At 40.0% G+C, this 18,290-nt stretch overlaps 1 protein-coding gene across 1 annotated transcript in view; it reads right to left on the reverse strand.

Moving 5' to 3' along the window:
• LOC125904062 (spectrin beta chain, non-erythrocytic 1) overlaps positions 1-18,290 on the reverse strand; it is a 166,887-nt gene that overhangs the window by 103,086 nt on the left and 45,511 nt on the right. The window contains exon 2 of the mRNA XM_049601303.1: positions 7,831-8,154. Coding sequence (XP_049457260.1) covers positions 7,831-7,981 — 151 coding nt within the window. The 5' untranslated portion in view covers positions 7,982-8,154. The remainder of the gene's footprint in view (positions 1-7,830; positions 8,155-18,290) is intronic.

The raw sequence follows: 18,290 nt of genomic DNA on the forward strand, positions 1-18,290 counted from the left end.
ATTTTTTAAATTTCATTATCTGCAGTCATTCAGTGACAAGACGTCACGACAAACTGAAGTCCAGAGCTGCTGCTGCTGCTGGTGGCGTGTTCAGGGTTCATACTTGTGTCGCTACAGTGGTGAATTTCACACCGACACGCCGCCTCACTCTCCTGACCACACAAAGACATTCCTGTGAGGTCAGAGCGCCAGAAAACAACAACAGGACCAGCGGCAGCCATGTTTCCTGCCCACTGTAAGAAATGACAAGCTGGGATTTTACTTGTTTAAATATATGTATCTGAACTGACTACACTCCCTCAAAAGCATTTTCCTTTTTTCATGGTTCATTCGGTGTTAAACAGTAGGTCATTTTGTAAACAAAATTTACTTGTCTGTACTTGTGCTGCTGTGACACTTGAACGTCCTGCATGGGATCGATAAAGCTCATTTAATCATATTTTTTGGAGGAAGAAAGGAAGGAATTAAGGACAAAAAGACAGAACAAATGAAAGAAAATGGATCTAAAATGATGACAAATAAGCAAGAAAACGAGATGAGTTAGATTAAAAAAAGAAAAATGATAAGAGCAGAAGAGATAAAAGGAGAAACTGAGAAGACGCTCAGAAAAGAGAGAGCAGTTTACAGAGGAGAGGAGGAGGTGGGAGAGAAGGAATAAGAAGGAAAGATTCGACCGTCTTTACTTTCACTTTCTCTGATGTTTTTAAAACCACAACACATTAAAAAAACAGACACACCAACATTCCCAGCATTCCACCATCTGGTCCTCTGAACAGGAAGTGAGACACATACACTCCAGTGTGTGTGTGTGTGTGTGTTGCTCTCTGTGGGGAACCTGGACTGTTCCTGGTTCTAATTATTGAGCGGCTGAGTGAGCCGTCGCCACTTTAAAGCTTCAGTCCAGATTTTTCACAAAGTCCTCGGCTTTAACAGATCAATACGCTCCATTTAAAAACACTTACCAGTACTTATTAAATATTTATCAACATCCAATTTACTTCCTTTTAATTACAAATCAAAAGTGACTTTTAAAAACACTGTCTTTGACTTCTTGGTTCAGATCAGAGTTCAGATTTATTAGCGTTCATCCAGGCAGCTTTCAGTTTATTTAATTGAAAATTAACTGCAAGTCGTAACTGTTGTTATTCAATATTGATTAATCTATTATTTATGCGTTTAATCCACTGATTCATTTAGTCCATAGAATGTCCATTTCAAGTTCCCACAGTGCCGGATGACATCTTAAATGCATGATTTTGTCCACACAGTAAAATGTAAAGTGATGTAAATGTATCCTTGTTTAAAAGAGTATAAACAGAAATGTAAACATGAATGTATGTTTGTGGTTTTAATTAACATCCTTTGATAAAACTATTTCTGAACATGAGCGTGATTTGATCTCAGAACGAAAGAAAATAAATTCCAAATCACTGAAGTATTTCTTCAACAGCCGAGTCTCTAATCTCTGCATATCAACTTCCAGAAAATTCTTAATTACACAAGTACACACAGTCTGTAACCTGCCAAAACATTCATACAAACCACAAATACTGAGAGCTCAGGGACTGAACACTCTGACACTTTCAACACCTCACTACTCAAGCTGCAGCAATTCATCAGTCCTCATGAAATTAATCTGCAGCTATTTTGATAATCAATTAATCGTTTGTCATTTATAAGGCAAAAACAGCTTATCTTAAGGCCCAGAAACACCAAACCTACACTGAAGGACTATTGGTGACTAAGGCTGACTGTTGCACAGCATTACATCACCTGTGTCTCAGCCAAAAAGTTGCACTTGAACACACCGCAAGGACTACAGCCAATGGCCAACTACCAAGTATGTACTGCAACCGTGTTAAAGGAAATAACTTGTCATATCAGCAGGCAGCTGTAGCTTCTATTCATCATTCAAAAAGGGAAAGATCAACAGGATGGATTCAAGATGCTAGTTAGCCAGTTAGCACATTAGCAACACAAACTGATGTTGAAAGAATAAAGCATGTTTACCGTGCACTGGTGAACAATACAGCAAACAATTATAAACAATTTCTGCCAAAAAATATAACAAGTTTGTTTCAAAATCACGCTTGACTTTAATCATTTGTTTACTTTCCTCACTTCAGTTTTCCTTCTTGTGCACTGAGCTCAACTGCCAATCAGAGTGATTTCTCTCACTGACGGGCCCCACCGGCTCCAATGTCAATTAAAAAAAGACAAGGGGCCGACAAAGGCCGACAAAGGCCGACTAGTGCTAATGGTGCAGGACAAACTGCAAAAACTAGCATGACAGATGCTCACCAGCGACCTACCACTAACAGATGGCTGATTGTCAGCTTGGTGTATTAGGGTCCTTACATCAAGATAAATAAGATTTCTTTAAGTTCTAGTCTTTGGATCAAACATAACCCAACAGGAAATCGTGATCACTGTTTTTCTGATGTTTTACTCGCTAAACAGCTAATTTAATTGAGAAATTAAATTGAAAATAATCTGCTACAAAAACTTTTTACATTTAACACAACACTTCTCAAAAGTTAAACGTTTTACAGTTTTAACTTTCATTTAAATCAGGAACTGTTGAATCAAAAAAGAGTACGAATCTGTTCAGACATTCAAAGTCACATTTCAGCCAGTGCCGAACTTGTATAGAGGTTTGACGGCCTGTCCTCTTGCGTAGTTAGACTTTAAAACCTCCTCCTCCTCCTCCTCCTCCTCCTCTCAGGTTATTCTGAGCCACTCTGAAGGCAGAGAATTTACCAGAAACACCTCAGGGTCACAGCCAAGGTCCTGACAGATCGATAGACATCGGCAGGTCAGACACTGTCAAGAGTCAGGACTGATCAGTCTTCATGTCAGTGTTTGCTGTGCTTATTAAATGTCAAAGTGTTTGAATCTGAACACGTCTAACCTAATTCGAAAAGAACACACAGGAGAACATGAATATGCAGATACTATGTTGAGTCTATCTGTGAGAGCTACTGCAGTTTTATTTGTCATAAAGTCAACGTCACACACACACACACGCTGACCAAGAAACCCACCCACACTGAACAAACACACACACTCCTTCTGTCTCTGCCTTCACTGTAAGTAGATCTGCCTGCGTTTCCATGGTGACCGGCGGTTTTGTGTTTCCCAGGATATCATATGGAGGCGTTGCACACTTGGCTTCAACAACACACACACACACACACACACACACACACACACACACACATTTGCACATACAGGCTGAGAGGTCTCAGCATCAGTTTTCAGACATTGCTGATGAAGGTTTGAATGACACACACACACACACACACACACACAAGCTGATCGCTCCGTCATGTTCCTGAGGCTGTTCGGTATCAGAGCTGCAGAGATGCTCTGTTGGCAGCGACAGAAAAGCAGCTAATCCTGTCGTGTGGAGGAGCTGGAGTTACATCATGTTCGTCATTTCATCACTAATTAAACCATCAATGGGCTGTTAAACTTCCTTCCATCTGAATCACCTCTGCAGCAGTCAGTGTTTCTACATTTGATTATTTTCTTTGCAAAAGACACTAAAGGGTTATGACAAATAATATCACTACTACTACTTTTTACAATGGATTTCCTCTAATTAAACATGCCACAGTTTGGCTAAAAGTGAGTTTGAGCTTTTAGGGAGGAGGGAAAGCACACTGCTGTAAAGGAAAGAGGTGTTCGTGGATTTGTAACACAGGACAAAAAAGAGCATCACTGCAAAACAGAATCCAGCACAATAATCGGTTTATCTCGATGATCTTGTAATCGTAATTGTTCGTCCATCCATCTATTTTCATCTGCTTATCCCTGCTTAACCAGGGCCGGGTCATGAGGGCAGCAGGCCAAGCAAAGCACCCCAGACGTCCTTCTCTCCAGCAACACTTTCCAGCTCTTCCTGGGGGACCCCAAGGTGTTCCCAGGCCAGATGAGATATGTAATCCCTCCAGTGTGTTCTGGGTCTGCCCCGGGGCCTCCTACCGGTGGACCATGCCCAGAGCACCTCTAACAGGAGGTGCTCAGGAGGATCCTGATCAGATGCCCGAACCACCTCAACTCACCCCTTTTGACGTGAAGAGGCAACGGCTCTACACTGAGCTCCCTCCAGATGTCAGAGCTCCTCACCCTATCTCTAAAGCTGAGCCCAGCCACCCTTATTTTGGCTGCTCGTATCTATGACTTCATTCTTTTGGTCACTACCCAGAGCTCATGACCATAGATGAGGATTCCTTCCCGCTTAGCATAATTGTTGGAAGCCAAAATCTGATTACCTGTCCAACCATATCTACTAATACTACTGCAACCACGACTACAAGGACTCCTGCTACCACTTCAACTACTGCGAATAAAACTTCTCCAACTGTTAAAACGTCAAGTGTTTATCTACCAGCTGCTGTTGCTACTACAACTCATGCAAGTACTTGAACTACTGCTAGTTAGTACTTTAATCTGAAACAAAGAATGTACTTGTAATCAGGATGACAAGGACACACACACACACACACACACACACACACACACTCGTCCTGTATCAAATACAGTGCTAATTCAATGTCACCACCCCACACATCCTCCGGCCTGCTGAGCTCAGCACGAACAGGAAGAGGCTGCAAAGAGGAGGAGGAGGAGAAGAAAGGAACAAGCCGGACATTCAGACCACATCCATCCTATAGAAAACACGTCCACTTCCCTCCCAGCAGACGGACTGTGGATGTACTGGGCGTGTGAACCAGTAAAGAGGGAGCTCGGCTGTCAGTGAAACTTCACTCATTCAAGGTTACGACAGAGAGAATATAAACCTCTGTGACACACACTGTCGTACGTTATATATTCCTGTTAGAACGTACAGTATAGCTATAATATTTAGTATCTTTGGTTTGTTTGTCAGTCTTTAGTAGTTGCCACGAACATAAATATATTTGTGCAATGACAAAGAAAACTTAACAAGGACTTCCATACTTTTATTTTCCCTTAAGACATTTAGTATAAGTAATGTGCTGGACGTGATCTCTGAAAGAAGAATTTATAGTAAGTATTTTTAACCTGACTGACTGTTTCTCTCAGCGGCCATCACGAAACACAAGCTCCGCCCCCATACCTTTATACACACACACACACACACACACACACACACACACACACACACACACACACACACACACCGTCAGCACTCTCCTGCATATTTAACACTGGTGTGAATTATTTAGTGAAGTGGGACACTACTGGAGCAGTCAGCCATCAGGGTAAAAACAGCAGGCGGAGAGAGAGATAGAGTTACTGTAACACACACACACACACAGACACACACTTCACTAAGGCATTACGGCACTAATTGGCACTAACTCATCATGTTTTATAAAATTCTTCTTTCTTAAAGTGACAGTATCGGTATGGTTAACGATAACGTTGGGCGATTTTGACCAAATAGCTCGATATCTACAATGTGACAATGTGGTAGGGCTGACAATTGGTGCTTTCACAAAATATTTACACAGTGAGATTTTAGAAAAATAATCTTCAGTAAAGTGTATTTAATCACTGAGTGGGTAAGGGCCAGTGTTGGGGGGCTAACACGTTACTGCAGTAACATATTACCTTTTAACAGATTTGATTTTACCTCTGAAATATTCAGTCACTGGGAGGTTTAACAGTCAAGACCGATCTTTTAAAATATATTTTCCCAGCCTCACTGAAGAGTAAAAATCAAACATCCAAAAAAAAAAAGGTTTTGTCCCAGTGTCTGAATAATGTATTTGAGTAAAAGCTGTGGAGAGGGCAAAACTTTTGTTTCACTAGTAGTTCATGTATTCTTTTGTTTGTGTTAAGTTATGGACAGTTGTTAGCTTAACTCTTATTGTTGCTACAGTTTTTGTCAAACAGCTTCAGGTACATCAGCGCCTCCCTCTGGACTGGACTGTGATTTACATGTGGCTCAGAAAACAGACATTCTGATAAACAGATACACAGATAAAGCATCCTAAATCTCTTCTGGATTTTACCCGGATTTGAAACAGTTGCATTGGCACAAGTAAAAGGGCTCAGATGTGTCCAACTCCTCCAGCTTGCAGCTCGTTAATGAGCCTCGTTACCACTCGTTAACTCCAGATTACTAACAGGTGTGACAGTGGAGGGCTCCTGCAGAGTGATGAAGCTGAGAGCCAGCAGCCTGAACTCACTGAGTCATAAACGGTTCAACACCAGACTGCGTGGGCCCAGAGACAGGAGTTCACCATCACAAACAGAAGCAACATCGAAGGCAAAGTTTCCAGTTTCATTCTCCATCATACTGTTTAATTTTCATGGTTTAACTTGTGTTCTGAGACGCTTCATTGTTCTCTGTGTTGACACAACGTCTGCAAACCCACAGTTAGTGAAACAATTTTGACTCCCACTGAGTAAACACAAAAACACACACAGGATGTAGCAAGAGCAAACAATACAAGTTCTCAATCAACAACAACAGCGACATCACAGATCTGATGTACCTCTGATTCAACTAATCCATGCTTACATGCTGTTAGCCAGATAAAATGATCCTGTAAACCCTCATCCAGCTAGTTTGGTTCTTAAAACTCAAACTTAAGGACACATGAGCACAGCTGCTGCTTACAGCCGAGGATAAAATAAAACCAGACAAAATCTCTCACAAAGCAGATCAAAATACACAGATTAAATGGTTTGACACATTTCCAACAAAATAGTAAGTCAATTGTAGACAGTGTACCCAGTATTAGTTAAACTGGCTCAAAGTTAACCAACACTGAGTGATTATTTCTAAGGCTGCCCCACGACTAAGAATTTTCCTAGTCAACCAACAGTCATCGTTTAGGGCCATTAGTCGACTAGTCGCCCTCATGTTTACGATATTAATGTAATGACTGAACGATATATTTTGGTGGTTTGAGTTGAAGGTGTGAGAAAGAATAGTATCAGTCACATTGTTAACACTGTGCTACATTACAGAGAAATACAAAACCGTACTAATGAACCTTCATTAATATAGGCCTATATTTTATCTACAAGTGCACGTCACACACTGAGCGAGCCGCCTGTTAATGACGCTGTGGGCTAATGGGCATGTAGCTACTTCCATGTTTCAGATGATACGTCATGTTTGTAGTCGACCAATGAAGATGAGTTTACATATCACCTTGGGTTCGTCCTTCACCTTCTCAAAATGATCCCACACTTTGGATTTCCTGCCTGACATGTTATTAACTAGCCTGTGGAATAACCGCAGGTACCAGCCCTGGAAATTAACCCGACTCCTGTCTGACTGCTAAGCGTGGAAACTTCCTGTGTCTGTCCTTTCAAATTAAATTCCCACATGATCCAGTCATATAGGGGTTTTTTTTCGACAGGGTGCAGTTCCTGATAGAGTTTCACGTTTTTTGGTTTGTTTGTCTTTGTTTTTTGCGACTAAGCAACCAATGAAATCTTGTCGACCAATAAGCTTTCTGGTCAACTATCGTTTAGTCAACTATTCAAGGGCAGCCCTAATAATTTCAATACAACGTGTTTAAATGACTCAACAACAGATATAAAGAGAGGAGTCGTCTACAAACAAATTTATGTTTGGGGTTCATCACTGAAAGTCTTGATCCTGATGCAGCTGCTCAGCTACAGATACATAACCACCAGCTTTGAAGAACTTTAAAATTCAGGCTTGTGTCAAGTCATCGATAATCAAATCACGTTAACTTGGCCAGGACAACAAACAGAACCAGTCTGACCTTCCAAAGCTCAAAACCAACATCAGCAAGCTCTGAAGTTAAAGCTAAAACTCCATCACACGTTCATTCATTCATTCGTCCGTCCTCCTACCTGCGAGGGCTTTGATTCTTGAGCGCTCAAACAGGCGAGCTGAGCTGTTCTCGTTGTCCCAGTCGTCGGCGTCCCAGCGGTTGTTGACGCCATCGCTGCTGTACTGCTGCTGGATCTCCATGTGGTCGAATTCCGCCGCTACCGACGTCATCTTGACCTCGCCGCGACTCCGCCCCCGCCGCCGCCGATGCCACTGCCTTCGTGTCCTTCCACCTGGCGCCTGCTGCCGTTAGCGACGGGACCCTCAAACACACACACCCTCACACACTCGCGCACACACTCTCAGTCCGGCTCTGACTGGCAGGCCGAGAAGTTGTCAAAAACCTGCAGAGATTAAAACAGAGACAGAGAGGCGGAGTCAGTGTCGGTTCAACATAATACATCTTACATTTTATATAAACACAGCAAATAGTTTGGACAGAGAACCCACACGCAGCAGCCGACAGATATCATCAAATGACAGACGTACAGAACACAGAATGACTTCAGCTTCACAATTTCCACACACAACTTGACACCATCTCTACCACAGTGTGTGTACATGGTGGAAAAATAGATTTATACTTTGCTATAATACACTACATTTGTCTTTCCTACACATCAAGGAGAGACCTACTGGCTATGAATGACGACAGTGATGTTAGTTATTGTATTCCGTCACAAATAACGGCAGCAATCGAATTCAAATGCCTGAGACACATTTGAAATCAGGTAAATCATCACACTAAAATACATTTTCTATTAACAACTCTGGTTATCATACTCCCTCCATCTTGTGATGTTTCAGAAAGAGACTTGTGCTTAACGAGGGAATAACAAGCAGACCGGATTAAGTGAAAGGTAAAGACACACTTCAGACACTTATAAAAACAATCTGAGCCGCTCTGTGTCAGAATAACCACTTTCAATTGACATACAGTGTCGATATTCAGTTGCCCCGTGTGCTTCTATTGCAGCTGGTTCTGTGGCTGCCAGCCACTACCAGCTCTCTCAATACTGGACCAATTTCAAGATTTCACATCAGTCTCTTTGATCAACTTACAAAGGGAAATAGGGTCCAGACTGACAAATGTCAAAGTTTTCCTTTAAATACAGTCTAACTACAGCTGTATGAATTCTGCATGGCGTCTATAATACCAGGAAGAACTAAACAGAACACTGAACAATGCTGACGGTGGATTTCTGTCTTTATATGTCTTAATAATTGGGATCAGAGAGAACCTGGCGTTGCCTTGAGCTTCCAGGACGAAACATCATAACAGGTTTTTGAAGGATTTTGGTCTTCAGGATTTTCTCTGGAAAAAGACAACTGCTGGTGGAAACACAACTGACCGGGACCAGAATCAAGAAAGTAAGTGACTGTATAGAAAAAATAATAGTCTGAAAGTCACTGCTCTACACAGAGAGTCAAATAGCTCGTCAAAGTGTAAAAAGTGAAACGTGTTTTAGGGCTTTTTTTAGTAGCTGTTCAAATTTATAAGAGGTTAATTGGGATTCCATGAATAATAAACACATATTCCATATATTTAATGGAAAAACTATTGACTTCGATTGAAAATCTCTGCAGGTGAACTATCTTTAACTCTTATTTTTGTTTATACATTGTCACTGAGTCCTTTCATGTGTCTGCTTACATTATTTTAATATTATTCTTTTAGACTGTTCTGGTTATTACACCGTTTTCAATGTGAAGCATCTAAACTGATTCAGAAGCAGTACATTTAACTCTGTTAAAACGTAAAACTGAAGAGAAATGACTAAAACTATGAAAACACGAGGTGTATCAGAGAGCAGCAGCAGCCTGCCCTGCACTGTTGTGTCATGTGACCATGTGACTCTGCTCTGTGATTGGCTGCAGGTTGTTGCAGCCTTTTCCTCATCTGCTGAGTTTAATTGTAAACTGAGAGAATGGTGCCTCTGTCTGGCCACAACATGTTACTGCAAGATCTGAGAAACACACACACACACACACACACACACACACACACACACACACCTCAGAGCTGTGAGGCATTTAGGAACCATTTAAGTCTTTCTTAAGACCTCTGTTAGAAAGGTTATCAAATATTATAATAAGCAGTAAACAGCTGAGCAGTAAAGGTATCAGATGTTGCATGATGGAAACAAATCATCAGATCTCTTCATCATCACTGTAGTTATCAATTAATTAATATTCTACACTCATATGTGGAACCTGATGCATAATTACACACACACACCACATTAATGATACAGGCACAGTGAGAGGTGACAGCAGGTGAAGCAGAAACTGAAAACAGCAGAGTTAAAAGGCTTTTCTGATACACTGGTTTCTGCTGCTTCATCCGCACGCAGCGACTCTGGAAGTGCTGCAGGGAGAGAGAAAGACTGATGAGACGGACTCATTAAAGTCTGGACACTCAGCTTTTTGTCTTGTTTAACCCTTTCTAACATCTTCATTACATCTACTATCCACTAAGCATTATGTACGAAATGGCCACTAAAAAGAACCTTAATTCTTAAATTTTCTGAAGACTATTGTGCTATAAAGCTCTTTCAAAATGATAGTTGAAACAATTATTAATATAAATTAATGAAATTATAATCATTTGAAACCTGAGAGCAAATTGGCTTGATTTCTTTAAAAACACGTGAAGGCAATGAACAACGAAAGAAGACATGACCCAAACAATTATCAAGAAATTGGTAAAAAGAAAAAATTGAAAGCAAAAAAAATTAGTTAAAAAAAAATAAAGTTAAAATCAAACAAACAAGAAAATGACCTGGAAAGAGAGCTTATAAATTATAATAATTTAAGAATCTGTAAATTAATGTCCACTCTAAATTTTCCTTCAAGCCTTTGCACACCTTTGTACAAAAAATGTTGCACTTTTAAATAATTCTGTTGCTCAGCAAATTGTAATAAATCTATATTCATTCAATTTATTCTAAATTATAGGTTAATTCGATTCTTGATCAGTTTCATCATTAAATCAGTGTTTTTTTATTCTGCAGCAGTTGATGGGCTGATCTCAGTGAAAAGTGTGACGCACTTCTTGTCGACTGCTTTTTAAACTGCAGTCTGCGTGTTTGCTGTCGCTGAAGGAGTCGGAACAAACAGAGCAGGTAAACAAGAGAGTCAGCAGCACGACTCAGCACCAGGAGTCTGTTTGGATCCTGCAGTCAGCAAATGGCACCATGACTCGGCACAAAGACACCACAGCAGCAGCTCAGAGACACTTCACATCAGACAGACAGACAAACAGTCACAGCTCAGCCTCAAGATGTTTCCGTCTGTCGTTAACATGTCATGGTCAGCTGAAAGAACTCTGAATCTCATCAGCAGTCTTTAAAAGCTGATGTCAATCTGAAATCAAGATTCACCACCATGTTTTCCACCACAAACACTTCAAGAAGTTACACTTATCCCTGAAACATAATAAATTAAATCAGTGGCATAAGGTAGTTACAATGGGCCCCAGTGTTGCTATTATGTCGGGCCCTACCTCTTGAAGCTCATGGAGAGAATGCCAAGAGTGTAATCAGTAATCAGAGCAAAGGGTGGCTATTTTGAAGAAACTAGAATATAAAACATGTTTTCAGTTATTTCACCTTTTTTTGTTAAGTACATAACTCCACATGTGTTCATTCATAGTTTTGATGCCTTCAGTGAGAATCTACAATGTAAATAGTCATGAAAATAAAGAAAACGCATTGAATGAGAAAGTGTGTCCAAACTTTTGGCCTGTACTGTGTATATATATATATATATATATATATATATATATATATATAAAATGGCACCATTCTTGGTTGAATGCGAGTTTTTTGAACATGGGTGTATTTCCAGGTGGCCCCAGCACAACCACACTGCCTGCACTGTCTGTATTTACACGCCTGAATTAAATGTTCCAAGTAATTTAGTGGTATGGACATAAAGGCAGCATACTGCCTCGTGTTTGTATGCCTCTGCAAACCAGTCAAATTAGAGTTTACATCCATGTCTGCCCACACTCATATGAAGTCATGACAGATGCAAATGCTTCAAACATGAATGTTGCTGTAAAGAAGCTCCAAATTCTAGAACATGGATGCTTCACACACATCTTCAACCCAGCAGCACAGATCTATACAATAAGCACAGTTTCAGTTAAGTAATGACAAGAGAAGTGTTATTGCAGAACATTATGGTGTGACAGTGAATCTGACCTTTGACCTTTTGGATATAAAATGGCATCAGTTTATCCTTTTGTGTGAAATATTTATTCGAAATGTTGTAATAATAAGTCCATGACTTCAAATTTGTTTTTTTGAGGACACAGTAACCTTTGACCATCAAAATCTAATCAGTTCATCCTTGAGTCTGAGTGAATGTTTGTGCCAAATTTGAAGAAATTCCCTCAACATATTGCTGAGATATCACTTTCACCAAAACAAGATGGATGTAAGCTCACAATGACCTTGACCTTTGACTGACAAAATCTAATTGGTTCATATTTGAGTCCCAGTGGATGTTTGTGCCAAATTTGAACAGAATTCCCTCGAGGTGTTCTTGAGATATCACGTTTACAAAAATGAAAGGGATGAAAGGTCATAATGACCTTGACCTTTGACTGACCAAATATAATCAGATCATAGTTAACGCCTAGTGGATGTTTGTGCCATATTTGAAGAAATTCTGTCAAAGCCTTGAGATGTTGCGTCAACCATACCTGAACAACTCACATCACACAGTGGGTTTGATTTAGAATCTGTTTCTTTGCTTTTACTTAGATTTAGGTTTATTTAGTTTTGCTTTGTGTTTAGTTGTGGTTGCCGTTCATTTTGGTTCCCCTTGTGTATTATTTGGTTTGGCCAAGCCACTATATATGCTCCCTCACCTGTCATTTTGACAAGTCAACACCTTGTTCAGTTAGAATATTGAGCATAATTATGTTATGTTGACCTCTTTTATAGGCCTAGTTATTCATTTCTTGGTTTGTAAATTTTCATGCATTTTTCTAGTAAATAAAAACCCACGCTTTTTTTTGTCAACAACTCCTGCATCATTGTTGCCTCACTGCTTGGTCCCTAACGGGGACAGGCAACATGAAAACATGATGCCTCCTGCCAGGAAGCAAAAAAACAACTGCAAGTTGTCCCCGAGAACTTGTGACGAGGATCTGTTCTTATCGTGTACTTACTCAAACTGTAACAATGATTCAATCAACAGAAAACCTTTTGGCAAATCAACTTTTTTTTCATACAAATATTCTTAATATCTGACAGATCCAGCTTCTCAAATGTGAAGATCTGATGCTATTGTTGGTCTTCACATGAAAGAAAAATGAACATATGAGTGTTCTGAACTGTTGGTCAGATAAAAACAAGACATGTAAGTATGATGGACATTTTCTGTTTTCTGTTTTGAAGACAATAATCAGTAGACCAATCAACTACAGAAAATTATAGTTGCAGAATTGTAGTTGTGACAGATCTGTTTACTGACTGCCTGCTGCTGCTGCTGCCAGCCACGAATTCAAACTCTGTGTATCGGCACTAGTCTGCATCACGTCACAGTGTGTTCTCTGGCCCCGCCCACTGATGTTTCACTCAACCAATGAGATTGGTTTTGCATCAGAGGAGAGTCTGCAGAGCCAAACTCTGTTTCTCAGAACAGACGCAGAGATACGCACTGATATCCTCTGTGTGTGTGTGTGTGTGTGTGTGTGTGTGTGTGTGTGTGTGTGTGTGTGTGTGTGTGTGCTGCCTGCCACCCACTTGCAGCTCAACAACCAGTGAGGCTGGAGCTGCTTGTGTTGCTACGCTAAAAATACGCCGCCACTGGGACCCTGACAGTGTGTGTGTGTGCATGTGTGTGTGTTGCCAGAGTGAAGCTAACACAATGTGCACTCATTCAGAAGCGATAAAGCACACAGACACATAGACACACACACCAGCCATGGAGTCATGACAACACACGCAGAGACAAAGAGAGACAGAGTTTTTAGAAAGTGTGTCACGTCAGGACAGCGAGACGAGCGATTCTTTCTGCGTTCTATCACGGCTGAAACCAACACACTGACTGATCAATTATTTTTATTGCTACTTAATCTGTCCCTGATTTTTACTATGAATAGATTCATTGTTTGGTCAATAAAATGTCAGTAAATGCTGAAAAACATCCATCACAGTTCCCCAAAGCTAAATATTGCATCTTCAGGTACACTTTTTTCTCTGGCCAACAGTCCAACACACACAGATATTAACTTAACAAAGACATAAAACAGAGAAAAACTGCAAATCATCACACTGCTGAAGCTGGAACCAGAAAACGTTTGCTTCATAAATATCTTAAAGCTGCAGAAGAAAAAAACATCTGATAGTGTTTTAGTTGATATTTACCAATCCAGCAATCTGGGGTGGTGTTTTTTGTCCAACTGATGACTGTATGTCCAATATTCACTCACTTATAGCTCTGTTTTTGGTCACCACCAACTCGAAACACATGACATGGTGCACAATTTTTAGATTCAGTGTAACTTATACTGCCTAAGAACATCATTATCTCCGATGTTTGAGGCTAGGGGTGGCTAATATATTGAATATAGTCAATGTGTCGTGGCTTGTTCCATGTGGGATGTATAAAATCACTATCGCAAACATCAAGTATAAATTGTCATGCCATTTTTTAACCCACTGGCATGAGACTTGCTTTGGTTCTCTCCCTCTCACAGACACACCTAACGAAAGCCTCACAAACATGATACGTCACACACACTCACCCGTGGATCCAGATCAGTCTCTCTAGCAATAGTGTGTGAGAATGCGAACTGCAGGGATCCAGACTAGTACAATTTAGTCACATTTTGCAACCATGGAGCACCACTGTGACTTGCAAATACTATCAATATATGAACTGAAGAGCTGTAAGTTTGTTTCCAGCTTACAGTGAATGAATCATCACATTTAATAGTACTGCAGTGACAGTTCAACTTAATGAGATTAACGATAGCATGAGCAAAGGAAGCATGTGTTTTGTGTCTGCAAGGCTCCAGGCCACTACTATTTAGTCGCATTTTATTACCATGGAGCACCAGTGCAACTTGCAAATACTATCAATATATGAACTAGACCACTGTTAGTAAGTAAATCCTCATGTTTAAAGGCACCGCAGCAACAGTTTAACTTTGTGCTAACTGCTAAGATCCAACTGTCGTCCAGAAGCTTCAAGTTAACAGTTAAAGCAATAACACTTCCGGCGTGAGACGAGCCAGGTGCTTCAAAATCAAAGCACCAGTGGTTCTACTTTAATTTATTTAATTTTAACAATATTTTATTTAACTTTATTATGACAGTATTTACTCTATTTAACTTTATCTATCTATTCATATACGCCCTGTGTTTAAAACCTGTAGACATACAGACAAAATTTCCGTTGACCGACTGCTTTCTGCAGCACAGTTAAAGTCCGCAGTCGCCACACATACAGATGCAGGACTGCAGAAGTTTGAGGCGACGCTCGACCTGAAAGCATGATGTCATCATGCACAGACAAGACGAAGGGCACGAGAGTGTGGAGATAAATGGGACAGGAGGGGAGAGAGGAGCAAATGACCTGTTACTGCGTCTGCCTGTGTGGTAAAACCAGAAGAAGTGCGACTCCTCAGGAGGGATATTTATAGAAAAAAGAAAGAGAAAGAGATGGAGAGAATGGAGAGATAACGGAGGAGACAGTAATGGTGCTGGGTGAAAACAGGGAGGACGGAAATAGAGAGAGACAGAGACGACAGGATGATAGATGGAGGTATAAAAGAAGAGAAACTGAGAGGAGAGAAAGCGTCACTCAGAAGTGTTTAACAGTCTCCCAGTGACATTTAAAACATAATACTTTAAAGCTGAAATGATTAGTCACTAATTCATCTGGCGAACGTTAATATCTGCAACAGTTTTGATTTATGATGAATTGTTTTAATTTGAGAGGATTTGCTGCATGCCTTTGTCATGATGGTAAACTGAATCATTTAGTTTTGGACTGTGATAAAAAAAAATACATTTGAAAAAGTCACTTAAAATTTAAACAAACATTTTTTAAAAAACATTTTATGGATAAAGCAACTAACTGACAAGTAATCTGGATATCACATGAGAATGAAACTGTCAGTTTCAGCCTGTTTTTTCCGTTCACCATCACATGGATCTTTTCTCTCCTCTCCATCTCTCGCCCACGTCTTCCTCCCACCTCTCTCACCTCCCAGCATCCTTCACTACAATCAGCTCTTATTAAAGCTCTCGCTCTCTGATGAAAGCTGTCAACTGCCACGTCTCTTTATTTCCCTGCTTCTCTCATTCTGTCAGCACATAAAACACATATGTTACAGGGCCACAGCTGACCCTCCCGACCCCCTTAGTTACTGTTGCTATGCATGTCAAGCCTCTACATATACCTATGCAGTTTATGATAATAACAGTGTCAGAGTCAGCATCATAAACCACAGCAGTTTTTGAAACAAGTTTTTGCTTTCACACTAAAGTATTAATAGACGATGACCATGGATTTTGCCGGCTCCCCGTCACCACCGAGTCTTTACAGATCCATCAACCTCATCCGCCTCATCAGCCTCAGAGTCATCAGCCACCACCACCAGTATCTGGACTCCATGGGGGGATTCATCTTGCTGCCAATCAGATGTTCCTTGATCATAAAGTATCTCTCTCTGGTGTCCAAGCACCAAAGCACTTCTGTTAAATCTTAATCAGCACAAATCATCTGTTAATCTGTACACTCATATTAAATATTATCTTTACTTCATTCGTCTGTCTCTCCTGATTGAACTGCAATCATTCCGCTGTTCTCTGCTACTAACCAGGAAAAGAAAACTTGTTGTTGTCATGTTATAGCCCTGTAATATATTTATCTTTGAATTAAAAAAAAATACATTTTATGCTTTCAATGTTAATTTTCCACATGGTATGAAAATGGTATCAAATATTAATAATTTCCAAGGTACTGTAACAGAGTTAAAAATTCTAGTATCTCCAAAACCGCTTTAGAATAAACTAATGTTTAAAGTCTGAGGTGGTTGAATTTTTAATGTTTCCAGCTGATTCGTTTAATGCCCTTAATCCTCCGTAACCTGAGCAAATTGGACTTCTTCCTTTCAAGAACAAGGCAATGAGCAACTTTACAAAAAACATGACCCGAAAATTTGCAAGAAATTGGTGAACGTTACCAGAAAAATTTCGGAAAACAGCAAAAAAGAAAAGTAAAAAACAATAAACAAACAGAGAAAAAACAGTGCTAAATATGTACAGTACATATGGAGAGAAAAAGATTGATTTTTTCTGTCACATAATTTTTTAAAAATATAATTATAAATACATTTTTGAGGGATTTTTTTTTTTATAATTTTCTAAAGAAAGAAAGAAAGAAACATCAATGTCTGTGTATTACAGAGCGAGTTGGTCCTAATGTTATAGTACAGTATTATTTATAGAAAGATAATTGAAATTCATGTTTAATGTGTAAAAACAAACAGCAGCACAGTGTTTAAGTTTGGTAAATGTAACACTGTCCTACTTAAGTTTTGCTGAAGTAGCTGCAGCCTAAACGTCCCATAACCTTCTCTCACAAATATTCAGTTATTATCAGCAGTGAATTATGTTGCATCTTTTCTCCTTCTCTCCCTTTGAGTCGACAATGAAAGACGGACATTATCGAGTCAAAACCACACATCTCCATGGTTACCGCTGTCCCAGCTTGCATTGTGTCGGAGCCCACTCGTCAAGCTGCCGACAGAGGCACAAAGCCTCTCGGCTGGAGCTTCAGGAGGAAAGAAAAACTTAACTGACACCGAAGCCACGTTAAAGAGACAGTTTGCACTTAAGAGACGCTGCAGCAGCAACAGTGAGATATGAACACTGAACATCTGGAGGAGAGAAGAATTTTTCTCTGCTAAATAAATTGTGTTCAGTGAAGATAAATCACCTGTTTCTGGTGTTAAAAACAGAGACGACACTGTCCTGCTGTTCCTACTTGTGCTACTTAAAAAAAAGTTTTGTTTTTTGTGAATTTAATCATGAAACTTAAACTAAAAAAGGAAAAAACAACAACTTTCTGGTACTCAAACAAAATGTCTGAGATAATAGCAGAAACAAAGTGTGTATCGAAGTGATTCTTACTTTATGAAATGTTTGCAGAAATGGATTTGAAGCACCTGGATCATCAAACAGTGAGTAAACCTAAACCAAAGACAGTGAGGTCATCATATCTCTATTATGGCGTCGGTGGGTGGCTATTTATTGAACTTATTTGGAAGCTGCAATAGTGCTTACTGGCTAACTGGCATCTTGAATCGTCCAATCGGTCTTCTGGTTTCCCATTTTTAAATGATAAACACAGATTACAGACGTCTGCTGCCATGGAGAGCTATTGACTCTCTCACAGGTGCAGAACGTACATGCTAGTTGGCCGTTAGCTGTCGTCTTTGTTTGGTTACTTT

The sequence above is a fragment of the Epinephelus fuscoguttatus genome, linkage group LG16 (assembly GCF_011397635.1).
Source record: "Epinephelus fuscoguttatus linkage group LG16, E.fuscoguttatus.final_Chr_v1".
NCBI classification, from domain to species: Eukaryota; Metazoa; Chordata; class Actinopteri; order Perciformes; family Serranidae; genus Epinephelus; species Epinephelus fuscoguttatus.